Raw genomic sequence first — 22776 nt, forward strand, 5'->3', positions numbered from 1 at the left:
AAATGACCATTTATTTTTCCCCCAAGGCTCAACAAAGCCTGGAATGGAGTGGATCAGAGAGGAGAAAATCACACTTGGCAATTTGTAAAATATTCCTGCAGACAAATAAATCTTTCAGCAACACTTAGTGGGTTTTATCAGTGGCGAAATAACTTGTTAATCATGTGATGAAGCATTTGCAGACTCTGGGAAAGCTGAGGTGTCAGAGCATTTCCAGCAGCCTGGAGCAGACAGGGTTTGAAAGCAGGAAACTTTGAACAGCTGTTCCTTTTCTTCCTCACACTGCTGCACTTCAGGGAGAAGCTGAATTCTTCTAAAGTCAGTGCAGTGGCAGAGTAAAGAAATCAAAGGGAGAAGAGAATGGAGTGCAGGATTTTCTCTGTTCCTTACTTCAGCACAGTGCTTGAGAAGCACTGATCTGTTCTGGCTAACTAGAATGTGCAGTAGTTTATATATATATATATAATATATAAAATTATATTATTAAATATATATAAAATTATATCTAATATAGAAATAAAAATAAATAAATAAATAAATAAATATATATAATATATATATAAAATTAAAACCCAGCCTATAAATCTGTGCCTCAAGAATTAGGTGACAATCAAGCTCATGCCATGGTTTTCCACAATATCATGTGATTTCTCTCACCAGCTGAGAAATCATATGTATTATGAGAAACCTTTGTATTTATGAAAGGCTATAAGCTTATTAAACTTCTGTGTAATGGGAAAAAAACCCACAAATAATTCCTGAATGGTCACTGCAAAGGGAGTTTAGGGCTCTTAGAGCTTTTAGCTGCTTTCCAATGACTTATTCCATCCCAAAAAAATTTGATCCATCTTGGAAACAATCCTGATTTAAGTCAGCAAATGTATGTTTTCATTTTCTGCTCTGTCCAAACATGTCATTTTGATAGGAAATGATGAAATCACGTCCTGGCATTTCAGCTCAGTTTCAGTATTCCTGACATCAGAACCTTCCTGACCTTTTCACCGTAGGATGGAGCAGCTTTAGAAATGAAAATGTTTGTTCTGCTCTGCTCTAGTGATCAGGATCCAGGAGAAACTCAGGAAAATTCACTGTCAAACCCAAAAGTTGTGATAATAACTGCAGAGTTCAGTTCATGTGCTGCTGGTGTTGGTTACGTGGGGAGAAAACACGATTTGAATCTCTCTCTGGTGTGAGAAACAAACGTGGCAAAGATGAATTCTGGATGTGGAATGATACAACAGCCTTGCATCTCCCAGGAATTGTCAGAAACTCACCTAAAGCTGTGAAGTTACTGGATTTGTCTCTTTCATATTCTGCCAATTCATCATTCTGATGGGAATGTTGGGGAGTAACAAGGTTTCTGAGGTGTAGTTTGCCTTTTTGTAATCATGAGTACTGAACGCCCCTCTGGGATGCCACAGTCACTGTTGCCTGCACTGCCTTTCTGTTTATCAAAGGCTAGAAGCTTCTAAGATAAAAAACTTCTCTGTAGTGGAAAAAAAGAAAAAAAAACCAAATAATTCCTGAATGGTCCCTGTAAAGGGAGTTTATGGGTTTAGAGCTTTTGGCTGCTTTCCCAACCCACCTCATTGCACACTGAGCCCCAATTTTGGGAAGTGCTCATCATCTCCATGGTTTATCTCCAGAAAAACTTGCAGAGGGAGGAAGGAGCAGACAGTGCAGAGGGAATGAGTTCTGTGTTTCCTTCCCTGGGCTCAGCTCTGACAGCTCAGGATGTTCCCCTGCTAGAAATGAGAGCTGAGCTGGGCTCAGGTCTTCACCACCACCTGTCTGCCAAACAGGAGTTTGCATTAGTGATTAGAAATTGGGATTCTTCCTCTCCCAAAGTTCCCCTTGTGCTCTGCAGTTGCAGTGGCTGGCTGGCACTCTGGCTGACGAGGTGAGGTATTTAGAGTATTTATAGTATTTTTAGCTCTTCATGGCAGCCAAAGCCATCTCCAGATCATGGCACAAAGCTCTGTGCTGCTTTGTTACCACGCAGGAAAAAGTTACAAAATTCCATATAAATGACTCTCTGCTCAGCCCAGTTTAGGATTTTTCTGGACATATCAGGTACAGCATAGCCACTTTTGCTTTTGCTTATTCCCAGGACTGCCCAGCTGTTGTGTTAGGTGTGGGAGGGGTTGGTGTTGCTAAAATAAAAATACAGGTGACAAGGTATTTCCACTGATTTCTGTGAGCTCCAGTCCTGTGCCAGTGGGAGGATGAGGATCATGTTGTGCTGGTCAGCTCTGGAATACCCTGAATGCTAGCTTGGAATACTTGCAGGATTCCTGGAGCTCTCAGAGGCAATCAGAAGAACAAGGAGCTGATTCTGGACTTACACAATTGCAGGGAAAGGGAAATCTGCATGTGTTAGGAATTCTGGGGTCGAAAGGGCAGAAATGAAGCTGAATTTCTGATGCTGTCCTGTTCTGCCTTTGTTCTAATGAAGGGAGGAATCATGCTAATGGGTAAAGCTGGGATGAATTTTAGGTGTTGCAGGTTCTAATAAGGGCTCAGCCTGCATACAGTGTGTGACACTCAATTTTCATTTCTGCCTTAATGAGATTGGATAACAGTTGGGTAACCCTGGATGGTTTCTGAGATGGTTTCTGAGATGCTGCACTGCAATGTGCTGCTGTGGGCTCTGGCATGTCATGGATTTGATCTGAGACACTTACAGAAGGTGCATAATGGCTCTGAATTACCTTGACAGATAAAGAGCATTAATGCAGAATCCCTGCAGAATGCTGAGAGACCTTTACATGCAATGGGATGTACAAGCAGCATCATTCTGGGTGTTAATAACACACAGAACCTAGCTAGGACAGAGCACAAGCTGCACAATTCACTCCTGTTCCACTGCACTCCATCCCAGCCTGTACAAAAGGCTGTCATGAGGAAATATCAGGGGCTGAGTAAGGGAGGATTTAGAAATATTTTCAGATTTCTTACGTAACAGAGGCTGTGCAGGTTGTTGACTGAAGATTTCTTCTCTTTTATTCACTGTCTGGAGCATTTTGCATTCCTTTCAGGATGGTGGCTTTTTGCTCCCCATCTACTTTTTCTCTTTGCAGTTATTAAAAAAAATTACATAGCACTTAAGGATTTCAAGAGCATAAGAAATAAGGTAAAGCAGTGAAACACATCTGCAAAGTGCTTGAGAGATCAGAATCCCAGATGTTATCTGAGTGCAGTTTATTATCAGAAATTATTAGCTGGAATATCTCTCATACTTTCCACATTTGCCAAGCTCTGGTTTGTAGCCTTTTCTCAGCCTTGGCTGCTCTGTTTGTCTGCAGGACACAGCAGTGCTCCTGGTTTGGTTTCCCCTCCAGAAACACTGAACAACTTCCCTCTCCCAGCCTTGCTTTGCAGCATCATCCTGTTTTACAGGTTATTGGATGATAAGCCTGATTTCTGAACCCATTTAGCCATTCAAATCCAATTAATTTAATTGCAAATTACAAAGCTAAGCACCTAGGAAAAGTGGCTTTAATGGCTCTTCAATTTTAGTTAAAAGTGTAACTGTGTATTTAGAGCAGGTGGGTATTACACAAAGCTGATATTTTCTCCCAATTTAAATAATCCGTTCCATATAATAACTATTAAAAATAATGTGATTATTCGCAAGCAGGTAATTATTTTGCAGCTGCAAAGGGGTTTTGTTTAAGTAAATTTAGGGCATCTCCTTTAGACTTGGGGGGATTTGAGTGCCCTCAGCAATTCCTTTTAGCATCTGTGAGCATGGGAAAAGCTGCTGTAGTGTCAGAGATGTGGTGCAGACCTGGAGCTGATAGCAGAATGAAATCTATGAATATGACGTTCCATTACATGCTCCATTTCATTCCACTGAAAGGCAGAGAGGGAGAAGTGAAACTTCAGTAATGAAGGGAAGTATCATTTGCCCTGGTGAGAAAGCTTCTAAAGGCACAGAGGATGGTACTAAACTATATTTTATGCATTGTCTGTGAGCATTATATTAATTGCACTCGAGTGCCGCTAAAAGAAGAAATCAGTCTCACATGTGCACATCATCCAGCTTCTGTTAATGATTGGATCTCATTTCTGCCACTGCAAAATCCAAATTTAACCCAGTGTGGTTAATGGGATTGCTCTGCACTTGATGTGATGAGGAGAGAGAGGAGAGAGAAGAGAGGAGAGAGGAGAGAGGAGAGAGAAAAGAAAGAAGAGAGAAAGAGAGAAGAGAGAGAGAAGAGAGAGAGAGAGAGAGGAGAGGAGAGGAGAGGAGAGGAGAGGAGAGGAGAGGAGAGGAGAGGAGAGGAGAGGAGAGGAGAGGAGAGGAGAGGAGAGGGGAGGAGAGGAGGAGGAGAGGAGGGAGGGAGAGGAGAGGAGAGGAGGGAGAGGAGAGGAGAGGAGAGGAGAGGAGAGGAGAGGAGAGGAGAGGAGAGGAGAAGAGAAGAGAGGAGAGGAGAGGAGAGGAGAGGAGAAGAGAGGAGAGGAGAAGAGAAGAGAAGAGAAGAGAAGAGAAGAGAAGAGAAGAGAAGAGAAGAGAAGAGAAGAGAAGAGAAGAGAAGAGAAGAGAAGAGAAGAGAAGAGAAGAGAAGAGAGAAGAGGAATTCTGTTCCTCGCTGGGGATTGTTGTGTCTGAGCAGATCTCTGGCTGTCCTGCCAGGCTTGGTTTGGCATCAGCTTCCCACTGAAAGCCAGCATCAGCCAGGGCCAGTCTGAGCTGTCTCAGTGCCACAGCCTGCAGTCAGCCCAGTTTCCTTGAAAGTTCTTCACACATTTGGGTGATGCTGAGCTGAGTTTCAAGCTTGTAACAAACCTTGAAAGGCACAGTTTCCCCAGGGCTCAGGGTTTCATCACGAGGATTTCACACAGGATGAGAACCATCCCTGTGGCAGCACAGTGGGATGAGCTGTGCTAATTTTGGGAGACACCTTGACAGGCAGTTTCCCGAATTTTGCCCTTTGTTCCCAGGTTAGACAATGTGTGTGTCTGCTCTCATCTGCAGCTCTCTGCTCCCACTGCACATGCAGCTGGACAGCACTCATTGATACTCATTTCTCTGAAGCTCTGTGGGGCTGTGATTAACCTCATCCTGTAGTTTTTAGAGCCCAGAGCTGACAGCTATCATCTGATCTCCAGAAAGGCTAATTACTGATAAGAGTTTTCTCCACAGCTTGCTTGGTTGGTTTGTTGCTGTTGAGTGGATAAAACTGAGAGGATGAAAGGAGACATGAAGTAGCATAAAGTGTGCTCAGCACAGGAAAACTGCAGAAAAGAAATTACTGGGGGAAAGGAATGAATGGGATAAGCCCAGAATGACATTATGTGAGAGAGAACTTCATTGAGCAGCACAGGAAGGGTGAGGAGAGAATCTGTGGGTTTGGTGAAACCCAGAGTGCTCTGGAGCTCAACTGCTGTGCAGCCCAGGGCAGGTCTGATGGGCATTTCAGGCATGCCTTGAGTTTTAATGAGTTTTAATCACAGAACCCTAATGAGATCATCATTCAGACAGGGTTTTCTGGAGTTTGGTGTTTTCCTTTCCTGAGCCCTTCAGTCAGGAGCTGCCCCTGCAGTGAGCAGAGCAGGTATCTGGAAATGGAAAATCCTCCTGTGTTCCAATAAATACTGGAATTGCAACTTCACTCCCAGCAGTCCTAAAGGTTTGAATAACTCCAGACTAAGATCTGCAGCAGTCATGGTTCTGTTGCAAATGTCACATCTTCATTCCCTTGTCCCTCCCTTCCACGGAGTCCTGCTTGTCACACAAATGACCAGAAAGGATTAGGGATGCTGATCTTGCTGCTGTATCTCTGCCCTGAATTCTGCTCCCCTTGCTCCTCCCAGCAGGACAGCAGTGCAGCTGGGCCAGAGACAGCCTGAGGCTGGCCAGAGAGTGTCTCTGAGGTGTAACTGAGCTATCCTGTGCTCACTGAAGAAGGAAATTAAGCAAAAACCTTGCTGAAAACAACCCGGTTGTGTCTGCATGGGTGTGATGGCAAACCAGAGGCAAACTGCTGAGGGTGATTTGCTTACAAAGATATTAAATTCCTATTAACTTTGGTGTAGAATGAGTGTCAGCTGCCTGTGGAATGGGCCAGGCAGGATCTCCCACTGTCTAATTGTCTGCTGCACTAAAACTTACCTAGTCTGGCACTGCTGGGGTTCCATCAAACCTTTCTGCAGGTTTTACCCTTTCACTGCAATGTAGCCTGAAGTACAGAAAAGAGCAGTTTCTAATTAAACTCCTGCCTAAATCTATTACAGCTTCTGAAGCCACTGAGACAGGGAGATGAAAAGAACTTTAATGATCCCAATATGTAAATAGAGATGTAGAAATTTGTTTGGAGGAACGAAGGTTAGAGGCCAGAAAGGAAAGCAAACAAAGCCTCTTGGTAGAAATTAAATTGCGGCATTAGTTATCATGGATTTTCTTAAAAATGAAGTCATAATGCACATTCAAGTTTCAGTTTGTAAACATGAAGTGACAGCCTCTGAGTTAGCCACTGAAATTATATTATAGACCCCAAAAAGAATAATGGAGGAAATTAGGAAAGCATAAGCGAGAGTTGTAATAGAATTGGGCATTGGTATAAATACAGATCATGAAAGGGAGATTGATTCAGTGGAAGATATGAAACTCAGAAACTCGAGGTGTTAAAAAGATCATCTGCTCATCTGATAAGGAATGCCTAAGGCTGCACAACTTTTAGCTGAAACAGCCAGATTTGCTTAAGGTGGATGAACTTTAAAATTCTGTGAAGAACAACATATTGCAAGGCAAGTTACTTCTGCAGGACACAGTTGCTGTATTAAGAAAATTACCTTTTCTCATAAATGTAGTCAGAAGTTTTACAAGGAGTTATGGGAATAAGGAATTGCTGTAATCCAAAGGGCCTAAACAGTGATATTTCCATGCCAGCCATAATCTGGCTGTTCTCTCCTCTGGGTTGTTCAGAGCTAGCTCAGACACCCAGCTCAGGACTCAGCTCAGTTTCCCACTAACAGATCTGTGGTTGGAGTGCTTGTCAGGAGGGAAGGAGTGTGGAAGCATTGGGAAGATCAAAGCAGCACAGCTCCCATCAGAGTCAATAGGGAACAAGCAGCTAAAATCTTACAAAATGTTTTCAAATTATCCTCCACCTTCGATTCCCTGTCCTCGCTGCAACCCGAAATGTGTATTGAAAGTGTTCCTCCTGTCATTTCTCAGAAGGAACAGGGAGCTGGCAGGAGCTGTGGGCTCAGGTTGACAGTGAGCTCTGCTGTGCCACCCTGTGCTCTGGGAGCTGGGGCACAGCTGGGCACAGCTGGGCAGTTTGTGACTCGGTTATGGGGAGAAAAGCTGATTTTTTCTAACCTTACCTCGATGCTGAGCCTGTTTGCAGGACTGGCTTTGCCCTGCTGCCTGTCAGACACAAACCCTGAGAGGCTCAGGCTGGTGGCTGTTCTGCCCTGTGAGAGCTCAGGGCAGGCACTGCTGGCTCTTGCCATGCCTGCTGCTCTATTTGGGCACATTTTTAGCAGGAAATGATAAAATGCAACATCTCCCAGCAGCTCCGAGTCTCAGTGCCCCACCAGAGCTGTCCTGTGACAGCCATGAATAAAACATTCCTGAATAAACAGGAGTGTGAAAAGCACCTGCTGTGAGGTCAGATGGCAGAGGTGGAATAGAAACTGCATCTCTTCAGTCCTATTGGACTTCTACCCATTCCACGAGTGTGGGTTTGTTTAATAATTCTTTCTAGACGTTGTGAGAGGAAGTTTTTCTGGCCTGGCTTTCCTGTTTATGCTAAATGGAGCTGTTTGCAGTGTTTGGTTGATTATTCTCAGCCATCAGAGTAATGAGAGTTCATTTCTCACCCCAGACAGCATTTGCAGATAACATTCCCAGCACTCTGTGGCCATGGGAAAAGCTTTGTAAACAGTTAATTCCTTCATTCCCACCATGAGGATAATGATATCTGTGCCATATAAATAGGTATTTATATGAAAAATTGCACACAGAGACACATCCACGTCACAAGGACTGAGCCTTCCCTGGGATGGGATTCACAAAGTGCTGGCAGGAGGTTTTTTTGAAATGCTGGTAGATAATAGGAATAGTTCAAATATAAAATGTTCATCATCAACACCACTGTTGTTATTATTTTGCCTGACTGTGCAAAGAAAGAGACACAGAAATGAAAACAGTATTGATCCACAGTGATTTCACTAAACCAGGCTTTCCTTTAGCTGCCTGAGGAAAACAAGATGCCTTTTCTTCCATCTTTTTCATACCTTTTGTTCCTTGAATCTCCTTGCTTTAGTGAAATGTGATCAATTTTCAGGCAGTGGCTTGTCTTGCCCATCAGACTGCTTCCCAAGGTGATGGAAATTATCACCACTAATGCTGTAAATGCAGGGGAGAGTAAAACCCTCAGCATTTCCTCACATCTAATAAGGAAAGAAGGAAGCTTGAAGTTGCATTTGCTCTCTGCAAACTGATTTAATTGCATGCCAGTGAGATAAATTGGTAAAGTTTAGCTCACTGCAGGTCACCAGAAAGGTGCTGAGCTCTTCTGCCTGTGTTACTGTGAAAAAAAAAACCAAACTATTTCCCAGTAGAACAGAACCTGCTTGTGCTTTTGTGATCAATATTGGATCTGAGGAGCAAAGATGAAATGCTTGTTCTGGTTTTTACCCAGAAAACCCACATTTCTGGTGGATAACATGCATGGACTGCAGACAGGGAAAGCTGTGCATCTCATATCTCACTGTGAGGCTGAAAACCACTGAAATGTTCAAACTGAGATCAAAGGAGGAGTTTTTCCAGCTATGGAAAACATTCCTGAAAGTCTTTTGTCTAAACAGATCTTAAATATTGCTGCAGTTGTTAATGATCATCATCAGTGCTCAGTGATCCTTAGGGCTGGAGAGTTTCCAGTCAGATCCTCCCTAGTTCAAATCCTTTTCTTCACTGATGTCACCAAGCCAGTGTTTCCCCATCCTGAAATCAATTGTTTTTATCCAACTTTACACTTTGCCCTTACCTTTCTTCAATCCCATCCCTTTATTTCAGATCATTTTCTGCGCCACAAAGATCATTTTGAATTCTAATCTTGTTCTGCAGAGAACTTCTAACCCCTCCCAGCTTGGCATCATCTGCAAATTTAATGAAATTAATTAAATGAAAATTAAATGAAAGGCTCCCATTGACTTCAGGGGGCATTGGAGTGAACCCAAACTGTCTTCCATCTTTCAGAAGTGGTTCAAGTGAAATACACTTATTGCTTCCCAGGCCGTTTTTGTAAGGGGAAAAGACAGATGCATGTTGAATAATTCAGGGTCCTCCTTGCTGACTGAGAGAGATTTAACTAATTTGTCAGAATAATGACCTCTGTTCACGGCGGGGAGCAAGTGGGTTTGGATTGGTTCTGTCCCTGGAGAGATGCTGCAGGAGTTGGGCTGAGCTCAGCCCTCAGGAGGGATTTTTGGGGTGGAAAATGCAAGGTGAGCAGTGGCAGCATTGGGTTAGTGAGGGAGGAGCTGTGCTGGGCAGTGCAGGATGGACAGAGGGCACTGAGCCCAGCCTGGTGCCACCCTGATGGCCATGCCAGGGGACACTGCGTGATGCCTGATGGCTTTTTGTCTTTGCTTTCTGTACCCTTTAAAAAGAAGGGTATATTCTTGTTATACCCTTAAAAAATATAAACATTTTGATACCCTTTCCCTTTCACAAACACTCCTTGTACCTCAGCCCCACATGTTTATAACTCCTATAGTCTAATATTTAAAAGTTTAAAAGTTCTCCAGGGGGGAAGATGAAACATTCAGAACTATCTCAGAACTAGAGGCTCCAACCTTGGCTGAGCTCCTCTCTGGAACATGTTGGTATAAACCAGGCTGGAGTCTCACTTGGGGAGAGGTAATTAGAATAAGGGGACAATTACCTAATTTGTTAAGTTTCTCATTGGGGGATTTTGGGTAGATCTGCTGCTCTGTGAGCTCCATCAGTTTGTACACACATTGTCCACAGTGTGCTCCTCGGGGTGTTTCCACCTTTGAGCACCAAAGGATCCTGTTAAACCTGGGAATTCCCTTTTCCATATACTGCTATGTGTGCCTCCTATTTTCCCATCTTTCAGGCACCATGGGCAGAGCTGAGCAGTGCCAGGGGCTGAACCCAGCCCTGCCCTGCCCTGCCCAGCCCTGCCCAGCCCTCCCCTGCCCTGCCCAGCCCTGCCCAGCCCTGCCCTGCCCAGCCCAGCCCAGCCCAGCCCAGCCCTGCCCTGCCCTGCCCAGCCCAGCCCTCCCCTGCCCAGCCCTGCCCTGCCCAGCCCAGCCCAGCCCTGCCCAGCCCAGCCCTGCCCAGCCCTGCCCTGCCCTGCTCTGCCCTGCCCTGCCCTGCCCAGCCCTGCCCTGCCCTGCCCTGCCCTGCCCTGCCCAGCCCTGCCCTGCCCTGCCCAGCCCAGCCCAGCCCAGCCCTGCCCAGCCCTGCCCAGCCCTGCCCTGCCCAGCCCAGCCCAGCCCAGCCCAGCCCAGCCCAGCCCTGCCCTGCCCTGCCCAGCCCAGCCCGCAGCCCTGCCCTGCCCTGCCCAGCCCAGCCCTCCCCTGCCCAGCCCTGCCCTGCCCTGCCCAGCCCAGCCCAGCCCAGCCCAGCCCTGCCCAGCCCTGCCCTGCCCAGCCCAGCCCTGCCCTGCCCTGCAGCAGCAGAGCCCCAGGAGTGACAGGCTCAGGCTGTGCTGGGTGTCAGCAGAGCACAGCAATCCCTCCCTGCCCTCAGCCCTGGGGAGGATGCTCTGTGCCACTCCAGTGCAAACTCTGCAGTCCCCTCCCCAGCCCGTGGGGTTTGGAAAGCATTCATGTTGGCTGCTGGCAGCTTTCACCTGGTGTTTTGTGGCTGCTGCTCTGCTGCTGGAGCTCAGTCCTGCTCAGATCTGCGTCTCTGCAAGTGATCCTTGGCTTACAAAGGCACAGATCTCTTTCAGTAATTTTTCATGCTTTGCTGTTGCATTATTTTTCTCCTGTCACTTCAGAGTGTTGGCCAACTTTCCAGAGCCTGTCATGCACAGAGGAGTGTATGTATATTGCAACAGATTTTTCCTTTTTTTTTTCTCTAAGTTGTGATGTTGGATATCTGAATTCTTGCCAGAGGAGTAGAACTAGGATTTGCCTGGGCAAACTCTCTAGCAGAAAGAGGACTGGATCCTTAAAACTCTTTGAAGTCCTCCTGTCACCAAGATGGAAATCTCTTTGTCCTTGTAGCTCTAAAGTCTGCCATTGCTAAACATATTTAATCTCCTTTTTGCCATGTTGAAGTGGCTGAAATGCAGTGCCTGAAACTCATCCTTGCTGGGGGTGTGTGAGGCACACAGGTGATTTCAGAAGTGTTTGGTCATTGCTCTGTTCCAGCTCAGCTCAGCTCAGGTTGGTGCTGCAGATCCTGTGGGACACTGAACTCCGAGGGACTGAGGAGTTCAATCTCCTTTTATCCTGGAATTCTCTTCCCACTGCAGCCTCTTGTCAGTCACTTCTGGGCAGATCTCATCTTTAAGTCTCTGCAGGTCTCGTGTTGGCTTGGGTGACATCAGTGCTCAGTGATGTCCCTCAGTAAAACTGATGGGTAACCCATTACTGGCTGGACAGAAATTAGAAACACAGGACTGTTCTGGTTGGAGGGAAGAACAGAAGTGAGAACTCAGAAGTGAGTCCTTGCTCACTTTGGCTAACTAGAAAAGCATTCTGGGAATGACTCAGCTCAACTAGAGGTGAAAAAAAAGTTAGATAATTGTAAAAGAATTATTAGAACCACACCTGATGCTGTTCCTGTCTGGTCTGTGGTGGTTAAAACACATTTGTTGTGCCTCACAGGTATAGAAACTCATAACAAACTCACAGTTTCAAAATCCTGGATTTTTGCAGTGAAATGTCTTGGCCATCCCCTGGTGGAGATGGTGTGTTTGACACCCCAGAGGTGTGGAGATGGTGTGTTTGACACCCCAGAGGTGTGGAGATGGTGTGTTTGACACCCCAGAGGTGTGGAGATGGTGTGTTTAACACCCCAGAGGTGTGGAGATGGTGTGTTTGACACCCCAGAGGTGAATTCTGAATTCTGGGGGCACAGCTGCCACCTCCATAGCTCTGAGCTTTAGAGCTCAGCTGGCTCTGCAGGCTGTAAATCTGCCCAGATCCCTCACCCTGAGCATCCCAGTGCCCCCAGCCAGCCCAGGTGCTCGTGGCAGGTGAGTGGGGAAGGTTGGGCAGATCCCCCATGCCAGCTCTCCCTGCAAGAGCCATACTCCATCAGCTGTTTGCCAAAGAGCTACCAAAGGCTTTGGGAACCACCTGTGGCTGCAGCCTGAGCTGAGTAATTAGAACTGACAATGCCTGTCTAGAGATTGCTTGGGAGCTGGAAAAATGAGAATGTTGTCAAAGAAACCAGCGATGCTTCCAGTCTGCAGAGCAGTGATGGAGATGAAAGATGAGCGAATGCAAGGAGGCAGAGAATATATCAGCCCAGTGCTTTTTTCTAACTAATTTAGGAGTCCAAACGGTCTGAAAGAATTTATATTCCTCTTACAGCCTCTTTAAAGGAAAAGCATTTTAAGCTAGTTTCTCTGTTTCTTTTTATGAAGAAAAGCAACAGCTGTTGGTTTGGTCCAACAAGTTTCATAGCAGTCGTGCTTAAAACTACATGAAGGGTGGTAATTTCTCTTTTCATCCATTGATGCAAAAGAATTTTTATATTTTATTTGGTTTTAGGCAATTTTCCCTAAAGTTATCAAAACCCTTTAAAGGAGGATATTATTTTTTCTGACAGAGAAAAACCAAATTTCACTGGAAATGAGCACAGGGTGTGCAGAGGAGCTTCAATCCACCCTGCTCAGCACATCTTGGTGGCCTCACTCTGTCCCACCCACCCCTTGGGAGCAGCATTTCTGTAAAAGGGATTAGAATTATTACAGTTCAGTGGTGAGGCAGAGCTCTCCTTTGCACTCACACAGTTTATCAAAAATGACCTGCAAGGACAGATGAGGAATGACTGGAAGTGAGTCTCAGGGTAAGGAAGAGAGGAACAGGAGTTCTTTACAAGAGAGGCTTGTTAACATAATTGTGTTCTACATGATGGCAGTGCCAGGAAGGGAAACCACAGCGAGCCAGTGGAAATGTACTGAGAAAATCCAGCAGAGACTCAGACTGCCCCAGTCCCACCCTGAAAAGACAGAAAACATGCCAAGGCTGCTGAAGCCAGGAGTGGCAGCAGCAGAATTGAGGTGTCCCATGGCTATGGGGTCAGGAGAACTCTCCCTGGGGGTTTTTGGGGCTGAGCTGTGCAGGGCAGCAGTTGGACTCGATGGTCCTTGTGGTGCCTTGTAATTCAGGGTAGTCCATGGTTCTGAGATTCTGTCAGAGCAGGGTGTGGGGTAACAGGGCCCTGCTGGGAGGAGAGCCCTGGGATTTGGGGTTTCATTGCCTGGTGGGTCACAGACATCCTCAGGTGTGTGTTTGGGCAGCCTGGGGGTGAATTCCCTGTGGCTGTGTGCTCAGGGAGCTCTCCTGCCCAGCCTGCTCTGGGGCTGCTCTGCTCCTGGGGACAGTCAGCCATTCCTGAGGCCCTTCAGCCACCCTGGGGGAGCACAGGAGTGACAGGAGACACTTGGCTTTGGTCAGGCTGGCATTGCAGGCATTTTGCTCCTGGCTGAGGGAGGAATGTCACACAGACAGGATGGCAGCCCTGGGACAGGCTGGTGTGTTAATGCCCTTCTGACCTTCTGACCCCACTGTGCTTCCCTGAGCACATCTGGCCAGCCTGGCAGTGTCACTGACCACATCTGGCCAGCCTGGCAGTGTCTCTGACCACATCTGGCCAGCCTGGCAGTGTGACTGACCACATCTGGCCAGCCTGGCAGTGTCACTGACCACATCTGGCCAGCCTGGCAGTGTCACTGACCACATCTGGCCAGCCTGGCAGTGTGACTGACCACATCTGGCCAGGCTGGCAGTGTCACTGACCACATCTGGCCAGCCTGGCAGTGTGACTGACCACATCTGGCCAGCCTGGCAGTGTGACTGTCCCCTCTGCAGCCTGGTTTGGTGCTGAGTCCCTTGGGTTTGTCACATTGCTCACCAGCTCTGCTCCACTGGGACATCAGGTATTTATTTATTTATTACCTGCAGACAAGCAGCAGCTCTGTGTCCTTCCTGCTGCCCAGTGTGAACCAAAGCTGCTCTGCTGTCGTTACTCCTCTGTAAGCTTTCCTGAAGGAGGAGAAATGCCATTCTGAGGTCAGGGATGGCAGGCTTGGGGTGCTGGCTGTGTTTGTCACCCTGCTGCTCCCCAGGATGGCTGCAGGGTGGAGGAGAGGAACAGCAGATGTAACTTCATTAGCAGCAGCAGGAAAGCATTGTCACACTGATTCCAACCAACTGGGGCTTCTCAGGTCTCAATCCCGAGGTGGGCTGAGTGCAGCAGCTCCCGGCAGCCACCAGCCCGTGTTGGTGGCACTGCTGTCCCCCTGTCCTGCTGCCCCCCAGGCTGGCAGCACTGCTGTGTGCCAGAGCAGCAGGTGGGCAGAGCTCAGCAGCTCCTGTCCAGCTGGAGAGCAGGAATTGCAGCCTGGCCAGCAGCAAGGGAGGATGGCAGAGGCAGCAGCAGGAGGGAGTGAGGCTGTTTGGATCCTCAGCTGCACCCCGAGCTGTCCCTGCCCTCTGCAGCTCAGGGTGACCCCAGAGCTGCTGCTGGGCTTGAATCAGCAGCAATCAGCACTTGGGTAACTCCAGCCCCTGAGCTCTGCCTTGTTCCTGACAGGTTGGGCTCCAAAATGCCTGTAAAACAAGGGGAGAGGATCCTCCTTGTACAAATGCATCAAAGGGAGATTAAAAACAGGATTAAAAACTGTATTCTTAGAGAGGTTTAACCACCCAGCTCCCCTGGAGCTCAGTGGGAGTTAACACTTCAGCATCTTGGAGAGTATTATCTCCAGAAATTCCACATAGCATCCAATAGGTGTGTGAGGGAGCTGGGGATTCATCCAGCATTTTGGAAAAGTTGTTCTGTGCCTTTACCTCCCTTCCTGCACGTGGGAATAGCATTATTCATTGTGCCAAAGGTACCACGGATTCCATGGGATTGGATTTTAACTGAACAGTTCCATTGTGATGTTTTGGTTTGATTTGTGGCCCCAGCTGATTAAGGCTTATTGGGGAAAATTTGGCAGTTTGTTCAGTTGGAATTTGCAGTCCTGTAAAGCAGCTCCATGAAATGATGCTAATTTCCTTGGAATTTCATCTCTGACAGGAAAAAAAAGGAAGAAAGGAATGCTACCAGGTTCCTGTTGTGTCAAGGAAACAACTTGTTTTGACGTTTCCAAAATGAAATGTTTTGATTTTTTTCCTTTTCAAATAACTTTTTCCTTGATGTTACGGTATTTTTACATCATTTTCATCATTTGAAATTGAAATGAAACTGGATTTCGTGACCCAAAACTGAAAGCAGATGGAGGTGTGTCTTGAAAGCTCTGCTGAAATGCAGCATTGATCCTCCAGGCTGGCTGTCCACTGAAAGGGACACTCTCCAGGTGTCCCCTGGCTGTCCTGAGCTCAGTGGCCAAGAGAGGACAAACTGTTTAAAAGCAGCTTTTGGACAGAAATAAATCCCAGGTGAGGACACAGTGTACAGAGACACAATAATGTGTCCACAAAGGACAGGGCAGGAGCTGCTTTTGTCTCACTGCAGCCTTGAAAAATATAAATATTCTGTGCAAATCCACTGCACAGGGATAAATTTGATTGTTCTTAGCAGTGAAAACAGGAGTAAAAAAAAGGAAAAAAACATGGAAAGGAAAAACCCACTGAAGTTTTATCTGATTTTGAAAAGCAAAAGGTGATTCCTGAGGAGAGACTGTAGCTGAGGGGATTTTTCAGTTGGTGACACCAACACACTGCGGACTTTGTGTCACATCACAAAGGAACTATTAAACTTGCAGCTACAATTGGATGTTTGCCCAGAATTTGAAGTCCTTTTAAAAGGTCCCATTGCTGATTTCACTGGGGTACATTTGGCTGAGGATAATCTATTGATGTTTGCCACAAAGCCGCAGGACAAACGGAAATATTTCCTGGAAATTAATTGGTATCAGAGTTCTCTTGATCAATATGCTCTGTGAGATGCTTCAGGTGGATTAGTGCAGTAAAAAACCATTTTTCATTTGCACAGGTCTCTGCTAATATCTATTTATAGCACTGCTAGGTGGGTTTCTGTCATGGCACTGTGGAAAGCCTGGCAGGGAAAAAGCTCTTCAAAGCCTTCAAAATTAAGGGAGATGGTTCCAAAAAGGTACAAAAATCAGATTTTGTTCCAAAATTAAGGTTCCAAAAAGGTACAAAAATCAGATTTTGTTCCAAAATTAAGGTTCCAAAAAGGCACAAAAATCAGATTTTGTTCCAAAATTAAGGTTCCAAAAAGGTACAAAAATCAGATTTTGTTCCAAAATTAAGGTTCCAAAAAGGCACAAAAATCAGATTGAGCTGTGGACAGCAAGTGAGGAGCAGGAAGAGCATCCCAAACTCGATGCTTTCCCATTTGCATTTACTGTTTCTTTCTGGGGAAGGCAATAAAAACCTTTCTGGGCACCACAGGAGGTGCTGCAATGATCCCTCCAGAGCAGCTGGGCACTGCTTGTTCCTAATTCCAGCAGATCTGCTGCTGCCAGGGCATGTGGGATGGAGATTCCTTCACCTCCTGCTCCTCAGGAACCCCAGGCTGGGACAGATCCTAACCCAGACCTGCAGCTTCATGAGATATTTTTCTGTGCCTCAGTCCTTGCAGGGTTTTCAGGTTTTTCTCCTCCTGATGGAAGGTGACTCCTCCTCCCCCGAGTCATTTATAAGTGACTTACAGAGCTAATAATGGCCTCATCCTTTTGTACCTCGGTACACAGCTTGTGTTCTGAAGTCTTTTATGGCTCAAACGAGCTGCTCCTGCTTATTTATTTCCCTCCTCATTCATTTTTAATGGCTGGCAGAGGCTCCCCCATTCTCCCTGTGACAGCAGTGATTTAGGCAGGGCTCATTATCATAACTTACATTGCTAAATATCCCCATTTGTGCTGCCAGACCAGGGAGATGTGTGCAGAGCTAAATCAGAGGAGATCCCATGAGCTTGCCAGGGTGGCAGGGCTGGGCTTGAAGGGGATTTTATATGGAGAGAGCTTGGGTGGGGAAGGATCATTTACAGGCACAGGGATGGGGACAGAGCCACTGAGTGCTCCAAAATACAGATCTTTATGTGCAAACATCAGAGGTTGCTTTCCTAATTGGCCACCCTTGAAATGTACAGACCCAGACTGCTCAAGGTTCATCTTATTTTCAAAGACTTACTAGCTGTGGCTTCATAAGGGTTCCAACAGGATTACTGTGGCAGAAAAGCAGTTTCCTGTGAGGGCTTTACTGGTGTCCCATGGGGATTTGATAGTGCTGATGAGGTGGGGAAGGACTGGTGGAGGGATTTCTGAGAGCTAACAGGGAAATGCTGTTCCTCTCCTGGGAGTTACCATGTATATTCCCCTTTTCTCCCATGAGATCTTTGGGATCTGTTCAGCCCAAAGGCAACACAAGGTTTATGGGGCCAAAGGAACATTTATCTCCCACAGACAGGCTCCACACAGGGCAGGGAAAAGCAGAAAATCCTTTTAGGAAAGGGATGGGAACAGTGTTCACTGGAGACCTGCATGCAGGAGGTTGGTGTGATTGGGATTGTGTGATTTGGGATTGTGTGTGATTTGGGATTGTGTGTGATTGGGATTGTGTGATTAGGGATGTGTGATTTGGGATTGTGTGATTGGGATTGTGTGATTAGGGTTGTGTGTGAGTTGGGATCATGTGTGATTGGGATTGTGTGATTTGGGATTGTGTGTGATTTGGGATCATGTGGGATTTGGGATCGTGTGGGATTTGGGATCGTGTGGGATTTGGGATCGTGTGTGATTTGGGATTGTGTGTGATTTGGGATTGTGTGTGATTGGGATTGTGTGTGATTTGGGATTGTGTGTGATTTGGGGTTGTGTGTGATTTGGGGTTGTGTGATTGGGGTTGTGTGATTTGGGATGTGTGATTTGGGATCATGTGTGATTGGGATTGTGTGATTTGGGATGTGTGATTTGGGATCATGTGTGATTGGGATTGTGTGATCTGTGAGGAACCTTACTGCTTCTCACCATGTTTCCCAGGCTGGCTTTTCCCTGCTACAAAGCTTCCAAGAGTTTAGTATTTTCTTCCACGGATAATGTAGCAAACAGTGAAATAAAATAAGGGAAATTAAGAACTAATTTCTCTTCTTTGTGATCACACCCCGAGAGCATACAGAAGGAGGGGAGTTTCAAAGGGCAGAGATGACTACTCTTCAAACAAAAACTCAGGCTTTTCAAGGAAATGTGAAAAAGAAAACAGGGAAGAGCTCTGTGTTGGGGTGGCCCAGCAGCATCCTCTGCCCAGCCCAGGCTGCCAGCTGAGTTCTGGGCTCCCTTTGGGTACCCAAATCACCCAGAGCTGCACACAGGGCTGAGCAGTGCAGACTGACAGCCAGCATTTCAGTGACTTCACTCTCTCCCTTTGCTGCCCACAGGACTGGGGTTTGAATTCAGTGCAGTGCTGAGCACAGCTGAAATGTTCCTCTCATTTGGTAGCTCTGATGACTGAAATCCACACCCAGCTTGGCAGCAGCTGTGTGTTTGGTGTGGCCATGGCCATGGAACTCCTGCCTGTGCTGGGCTGGCAGGGTGGCACAGCTCTGCCCTCTCTGCCCTGAACTCAGCACTCAGAGATGTGTGTGTGACTCAGAGGAGCTCTCTGAGCTGCTCTCTGATGGAGGAAAAAGAGGGAGACCTGCAGGAGCCAAAACAAACCCACAGCACTTCTATAACCCACCAAGTTCATGCCCAAAAAAGCCATTCAAACGTCAGTGCCTCAAGAGATAAAAGGCCCCCTGTGTGGAGGGAATTTCTGGAGCATCTTGTGAACGCTAAGTACAGCTTCCCTAATTAATGGCAGTCAGCTCAGTGAGGTTGTGTGAAAAGCTCCAGCGACACAAAGCCTGGAAAAGCTTTAGCAAGGGAGCACAGCACCAGAAGGGTTTAATGGCATTATAATGTCCCCAAATTACAGTGGCCACAGCACAGGGATGTGTTCCAGCAGTACACTGGCAGTAATAGAAAATCTGCTCTTTCTCTCTTGAGCCCTCGTCACCTTTACTGAAAACTGGAGTTGGGATCCTGGAGATATCCAAACTGAAAGGCAGGAGGAGGGGAAATGAGAGACCAGAGGGAATCCCTGGATTTTGGAAAGAAAACATTGGTTTTTCCCCACAAATCTCTACCCCTTTGCAGCTCCTGTTGCATTTCAGAAGTGTTTGCTGCCTCTCTGGCAGTGTGTCCTGCAGAGCTCAGCTCAGCCCCACAAACTCCCTTCAGCACCCAGTGAACAGCTCAGAAAACACAATCTCCAGACAAACAGAGCAGCTCGATTTTCCTCCTCCCCCTACACCTTCTCAGCCCTTCTCCTGTGCAGGAGGATGGATGTTGGGATGTGTGTGCAGGACCAGGGGCAAGGCTGATCTGCCTGCCCACTGCTGACCTGGTTGTGGCTGTGCTGGCCTCATTTATGAAAATGTGCTGTACTTTGGTGTGTTCTGGTGTTCTCTGCTAGACTGCATGCAAACTGCAGCAGAACAGAGATGTTTATTCATTCCAGCCGTGAAGGGCTGGCTGGCAGCTGAATGAGCTCACAGTTGCTGCTGAGCTCCCTTGCAGCCAGGCAGGAAGGCACAGGCAGCTATCCCAAGCATAGTTTGTTTTTTCTTGACCACCAGTTTGTTTTATAAATCATCATCTCGAAGGCACAAGGTCATGGTGTTTGTTTAATCATTCATAGAGTAGTTTTTTAGGGGTGGATTCTTTTTTTAACTCTCTTTCTGCAGTAAACCCTGATAAAGTGGGAATCAAGGGCTGTTTGCAGGCCAAATTTTCCTTCTCTTGCTATTGCTGGAGCATTAATGAATTTAAAATCAGAGAGTCTGACCCCATCTCTAAGTAGCACAATTCAGCAGTTCTCTCTGTGGCCTGGGAGGGTCTGTGCTGAGTTCAGTCCTGTGCTGAGCTGCTCTTTACACATTCAACACAATGTGTAAAGATACATCATGTTGATGTGTAAAGCCATTTAAAAGCTATTTTAAATACATAGATATAAAGACATTTAAAAGGTATTTTTAACATGTAGCTATAAAGACATTTAAAAGCTGAAAACTGCAGCAAAATCCCCCTGTGCTGTGTGTGGATGGTGCTGTACAGTAACAGGGTAGAACCAAGAGTTATACTGCACAAGTGTTAGAAAACAGTATAAAAAAGAGTTTGTAGTAATAAACTGGGCTTGTGCCTTTCTTCTCTGCTTGGCCTGGAGTGGAGTTTGTGTGTCACACCGTCTGGAGCAGCAGCAGTGCTGCATCCCAAGTTGTTTTCCTGGTGTTGTTTATCTGTTCTTGCTTCTGTCTCTCACAGACACGAAGCTCCTTGCAGCACTGCTGATGGCTGTGAGCAAAGGCAGGAGAGCTGTGAGTCCTCACAGGGATGTGCTGCTGCTTCCAGCCTCCTGCAGCCTCTCCTGCAGTCTCTCCTGCAGCCATTCCTGCAGCCTTTCCTGCAGATATTCATGCAGCCATTCCTGCAGCCTTTCCTGCAGCCATTCCTACAGCCTTTCCTGCGGCCTTTCCTGCAGCATTCCTGCAGCCATCCTGCAGCCTTTCCTGCAGCCATTCCTGCAGCCTTTCCTGCAGCCTTTCCTGCAGTCTTTCCTGCAGATATTCCTGCAGCCATTCCTGCAGCCTTTCCTGCAGCCTTTCCTCCTTCCTCATATTTGCCTGGTGTTGTCTGTGTGAGTTCTGAACCTTTCCTTTGAAAGCTGCTCTAATTTTTGGAGACTTTCAGTTTTCACAGCAGCACATCCTGGACCTTAGCTGTGCCTTAGCTGGACAAATTTAAGTTTATTGGTGAAGGAGATGGTAAGAGCTGGTGTGAAACAGGACTTAAACCAGACAATCCCAAAGATCTTCCTGAAAACAAATCCTTACTTTCCTGCTGAAACCAACAGCAGTTGGTTTGACCAAAAGTTTCACCTTAAAGCAGAAGGGAGACATTGCAAGAGCCATGGTAACCTTTTCTGTGTGTCACCTTGGCTCTGACAAGGCAGTGTGGAAATGCATTTGCTGTGGATCTGTCTGTGAGGAGTTGTTGTTGCTGTTGTTTAAAGATAATGATATTAGGAATGCAAATTATCCTGCAAAAGCTGGTGATATTTAAATACGATTTCAATTCATTCAGCATTTAAACAGAAAAGTAGAAAATGGCATTAAATTCAGACAAGGATGAGACCATACATTCTGGAGGGAGAAATATGAAATACATTGATGGGATGGGATGGGATGGAATGGAAGGTCTGGCTGGTAATGGATTGTGAAAAGAGTTCAGGGTTCTAATAGATCATTCCTTCAGCTCATCAGCACGGCAAAGTGGTAGTTAATAAATTATTTGACGTCTCCATTTACTCATCTATTTTAACTAACTGTAATGAACAGGTCCTGTCAGCTCACCTAGATCTTGCAGTAACTGCTAAATTGCTTGAGTGAGATTTACTAACTCTCTGCAATATTGATGTCCAGGGCTGCAGGTAATAAATAAAGTGACATCAGGGCTAGCTTGAGCTCCTCTTGGTATTCCTGGTTGTCCTCTGAACCTGAGCTAGTTTAAACCTTTCTCTTCCTCCCACTCACTTACCCAGCATGAGGTGAACTTTTATAATTTGTGAAGAGCCTCATTAATTTTTTTCTTTCCATCTCCTTTTTATTTGCAGGTTTCTGACAGATGTGACTATGTCTTTGTCAACGGGAAGGAAATGAAAGGCAAAGTGAATGTCATAGTTAATTTTACTTACCAGCATCTGAGTGCCCCTTTAGAAATGACAGTGTGGATTCCTCGTCTCCCGCTGCAGATCGAGGTCTCTGACACAGAACTCAATCAGATCAAGGGGTGGAGAGTGCCCATCATCTCTAATAAGAGGTAGGTTTCGTTAGGGGATGTTCACTCTGGGCTGTGCACTTGCCAGGGCCCTGTCAGGTGGATCTGAACGTGTTCATTTGGCCTTAATGCAGTTCTGCTGGAAATTTGAAGGTCAGCAGGCATTTATTCAATGGGCTCCTGCACTGGGTTTGTAAGGGAGATGGGAAGTGCAGGTTGCATGAACCTGGATTGGAAATCAATGTCCTTTTGTAGCACTAATGGGTGAGGGGGAAGAGCCAGGTGGTCAGTTAGGCAGATCAGCCATGGGCAGTGAGGGGACAGCAGCACGAGCAGCTCTGGCCAGCCTGGTCAGTCTGCAGCCTGTCCCCAGCTCCTGGTGCTCCATGGATCCAGTGCTAGTGGTCAGAATTAGCACAGTCCTGTTCCAGATCCCTGTAGGGTGCAGTGGCACTGATCAGTGTCCCCAAATCAGGACACAGAGCTCTCAGACACCATCAGTGCCCAGGGGATGGGGGAAGTGGGTTGGAACTGTCTGCATCTGTTGTCAGTGTCCCTGAGAGAGGAGAATTGATAAAGGAGGTGCTTGGCATTGCCACCTGCAAATGAAGACATTTATTGCAGGTTTCTGTTAGTATCAGGGCACAGAAATGTTGGTGGAGGTGCAATTTCAGTTTGATTGTTGTACAGAGAGGGATGTGTGTGTAGGTGAATTTCCAGAGGAGATTTCCATGGCAACACAAAGATGTTTATGGGGAGATCC

At 46.5% G+C, this 22776-nt stretch overlaps 1 protein-coding gene across 4 annotated transcripts in view; it reads left to right on the plus strand.

Annotated features, from left to right (window-relative positions):
* TMEM132D (transmembrane protein 132D) overlaps positions 1 to 22776 on the plus strand; it is a 190925-nt gene that overhangs the window by 160872 nt on the left and 7277 nt on the right. For all 4 annotated transcript variants that reach the window (XM_085075363.1, XM_085075365.1, XM_085075364.1 and 1 more), the window contains one exon: positions 21850 to 22055. In XM_085075363.1, coding sequence (XP_084931489.1) covers positions 21850 to 22055 — 206 coding nt within the window. The remainder of the gene's footprint in view (positions 1 to 21849; positions 22056 to 22776) is intronic.

Source organism: Lichenostomus cassidix, chromosome 15 (genome assembly GCF_008360975.1).
Source record: "Lichenostomus cassidix isolate B80296 chromosome 15, HeHo_3.0, whole genome shotgun sequence".
In the NCBI taxonomy this organism is placed as follows: domain Eukaryota; kingdom Metazoa; phylum Chordata; class Aves; order Passeriformes; family Meliphagidae; genus Lichenostomus; species Lichenostomus cassidix.